The sequence below is a fragment of the Bubalus bubalis genome, chromosome 2 (assembly GCF_019923935.1).
Source record: "Bubalus bubalis isolate 160015118507 breed Murrah chromosome 2, NDDB_SH_1, whole genome shotgun sequence".
Taxonomy (NCBI): Eukaryota; Metazoa; Chordata; class Mammalia; order Artiodactyla; family Bovidae; genus Bubalus; species Bubalus bubalis.
The window spans coordinates 22989302-22993035 of NC_059158.1; the positions used below are offsets into that span (position 1 = coordinate 22989302).

Below are 3734 nucleotides of genomic sequence, written 5' to 3' on the forward strand. Positions count from 1 at the left end.
TGTGGATATGAATCTTGATATTCTAAAGTTATTCTTTCTCTCAGTAGAGTGATTTTACTGTCCAAGTAAGTGAAAGTGTCTTTTTCCATAGGTTCCCTGGTCATTCTAAGCCCATCTCATTAACTCACTGCCCAGGAAATTATCTCAACAACACTAAAAAAAGGAAGAAAACTGCTATTTAAAGTCAAGTTCTCATTTATTTCCAACACAGAAAATATTCTACAGTGGGCATGATGGGAAATCAGAGAAAAGCTAGTATGTTTTATTCACTGTTAAATGGTCCATCTAAATATCTAGACAGATCTATTTCATCAGGGTATTATATATTATACAATATTATCTCTTTCTCCTAAACATAATGTTTATATAAATTGAGAAACAATGTCCCACTTGTGGATATTATTGAAGAAAAGTTTAAACTTAACTTCATTTATGTTTATTATTTCACAGCTCTTCATGCTTTAAATTGAGTCAGTTTATTAATCTGAAAATATTTATCTTGAGCTCCTGCTCTATTTTAGTTTCTACAGTGATTTAAAGTTGATTCCTCATGAAGCTCACCTACAAAGAATGAACTTTCTATAAAATATTCATAACTCAACTATAATTCAAATTTTATGTTATGCCTAAAAGTATTAACATACAATGGCAAAAACCCTTTAGTAATAAAAATAGCCACAATATACTCAAAAATAAAAAATAAATATCATTAGATTTCTCAAGAGGCCTCATTGGTGAGAAATCTTAGTAGTATTAAGACTCCCTTTTGAATTTGAAGAGACATTCTCTTTTCTCAGACTACATGTCCTTTAATAATGGCATTGGTTTCCCTTAGTTTTCCATTAAAAGACTAACTTGTTTACGGCTTTGAGAATATTAAATCTTGATTGATACTCATTTTTCTGAATCATTTTGTCCAATTTGCAATGGCATAATTTTTTTCTCTCTGCTTTACTCAGCCTACTTAAAGAGTCTTGAAAGAACACTGATTTAAAATAATCTAATCATTTGAAAGTTTTGGCAAACCAATCAAAGAAATCCAAATGTGAGAAGTTAGGGATTCAGTTTCCTTTTAGTTTAAGGCTTTTAAGTATGAAACTTTACTAAAGCCAAAAATGCAAGACACTCAGGAGACCCAGGTTCAATTCCTAGGTCAGGAAGAACCCTGTAGTAGGAAATGGCACCTACTTCAGTATTCTTGCCTGGAGAATTCCATGGGCAGAGGAGGCTGGTGGGCTATAGTCCATGGGGCTGCAAAGAATCAGACACGACTGAGCACATAACACACAAAGCCAAAAATACATGTAAGAGAGGGTGGCATATCAAGATATACAAACTCCATTTTTGCTGACACTGACAATTACTGAACTGACAATGAATATGTATTTAAAAAAATCAGAGTGTTGGGAGGAGGAAAAAATGTTCTAACTGTTAAGATATAGGAACACTCATACTGGGGCAAACACAAAGCACACAGAGAGGAATCCTTCAAATGTCAGAAAGACAAAGGACTAAAAACCTCTCAACCCTATATCTCTCCCATATCAGGAAATACAACTGCTAGAAATATTGGTACCCTCAGACACACACACACTCACTCACTCATGAAATGAAATGAATTAGGTTTAAATGCCCTGTCACTTTTCACATGGCAAGGACTGGATCCTATAATCTGTCACTTGATAGAAATCATTTAATCATCTAAATGCAAAATGAAAACTCAAAATCCACATTGCTGGCACCAGTGTGGACACAATTTCTATGGACAATCAAAATATCAAGGAAAAGCTAACCTGACAACGACTCAAATTAGACTATAAGAGTGAGAAACAAACAAACAAACAATTTAACAGCAGACTTAAACAGAATGGCCAAGGGATGGTGCGTTGCAGAGTCAAAGAGTTAAGTGCAGATAAGGTGGATTTTCAAGCTACAGGCTTCTACTGGTTCAAGGGTGGGATCCAGATGGGCAATACTGCACCAGACCACCAGAAATAAGCTGCTAAAGAGTAGTAGTAGTAGCAAAACTACTAGGTTTAAAAACACCTAGCTCGTGAGTATCACACAGTTTATTTATACAAAGGGACCAACCAATAGATTGATTTAATTTAACAAGGCAAAGCCAAGACTTACCTAAGAGAAAGGGCAGAGAGGGAAGAAAATTAGCCACAGAGATTTTGGAAATAGTAAGTCATGCTTGTAATTTATTGACTGACAGATAACAAAGATGTCTGTTTAGACCATTTATCCTCTAGTACTTTAAGGAAGGAAATGAAAGAAAGCAATTTCAGGCTTATGGATTCTCTAGAAAGTCTTGCAGGTTTGGTTTTGCAGCATATATGTGAAGCTGTCTCCAGATAATGCCTTCTGGTACATCTTTCCTTCAGCACCTCAACCTTAGTCAGGCCATGTCTATACTTTTACCTCATCAGAGTTTCTCACTCTGCTGTGCCCTATCTTTCTGTACCAGCCTCTTTAAAGCCCCCTTTACATCTTTGTTTCTCAGAGTGTAAATGAGAGGGTTAAGGGTGGGAGTTACAATGGTATACAAAAGGGTTATGAACTTTCCTTGACTGTGGGCATAAGAGCTGTTGGGCTGGATATAGACAGCTGTGATGGTTCCATAGAAGAGAGTTACTACCAAGAGGTGGGACCCACAAGTGCCAAGGGCTTTTCGCCAGGCTTGAGCTGACCTGATCCTCATTACTGCTTGAGCAATGCATCCATATGAGATCAAGATAAGTGTCAGAGGGAGGAGGAGAAGCACCAAGGAAGCCATGAAGAGCTGGACCTCATTGGCATGAATGTTTACACAGGCCAACTTGACAATGGCAGGCACTTCACAGATGAAGTGGTAAATCCTGTGGTTCCCACAGCGGGGCAGCCGAAGGGTGATGGTGCCCTGAATTAGGGTGTTGCCCACTCCACTCAACCATGCCATTCCTACCAGAGACTGGCAAAGTCGTGAGTGCATACCTGTGGCATAATGGAGTGGTCGACAAACAGCAGCATAGCGATCAAATGCCATGACAGCTAGGAGAACACATTCAGTGGATCCCAGTGCAAGGGATACGTAGAGTTGAATGGCACAGCCTGTAGGACTGATTGTCTTGTATGGACCACGGAGGTTCCATAGAAGTTGGGGAGCAATGCTGGTGGTAAAGCAGAGGTCATCAAAGGAGAGATGGGTAAGAAAATAATACATGGGTGTGTGGAGCATGGGATCCAGATAAGAGATCAAGATGATTGCTGTGTTGCCAACCAGTGTCAGGAGATAGGAGATTAACACAACCGCAAAGAGGATCTTCTCAAGCTGTGGGTGGTCGGAGAAGCCCACCAGTATGAAATCCCCTGCCAAACTCTCATTAATCATTGTCATCACCCTGCTCTTGAAAAGGAGAGAGGCACATGTGAAAATATAGAAGTCAGTGAGAAACAGTTAAGATCAGAAATACAGTTGGGAGAAACTGATCCTGAAGGTGAGATAAGAGGGGTGTGGCATTTGGGGAAAGAGAGAGAACCGTTTGTCTCTAGGAGGAAATTAAAAGTGTGCAAGAGCTTACAGAAAACTATTAAACATATGATGACATAAAGTGGACCATATAAGAAATGATTAATCATTAATTATTGCTCCGTTCTCCCAAGTGTTTCATTTTTTCTTATAAATCCACACTCTTATTCCCCAATAACATCCTGTAAGCTTGTAAGTTAAAGAAAATAAGGAGATGTTATCC

At 38.6% G+C, this 3734-nt stretch overlaps 1 protein-coding gene across 1 annotated transcript; it reads right to left on the bottom strand.

The window, feature by feature from the left end:
• Window positions 1–2428: 2428 nt before the first annotated feature.
• Window positions 2429–3386, bottom strand: LOC102388978 (olfactory receptor 2G3-like). Its single transcript, XM_006056123.4, has one exon. It carries the CDS (start codon window positions 3377–3379, stop codon window positions 2429–2431), a length of 951 nt encoding a protein of 316 aa, XP_006056185.4. The 5' UTR covers window positions 3380–3386.
• Between the last annotated feature and the right edge of the window lie 348 nt (window positions 3387–3734).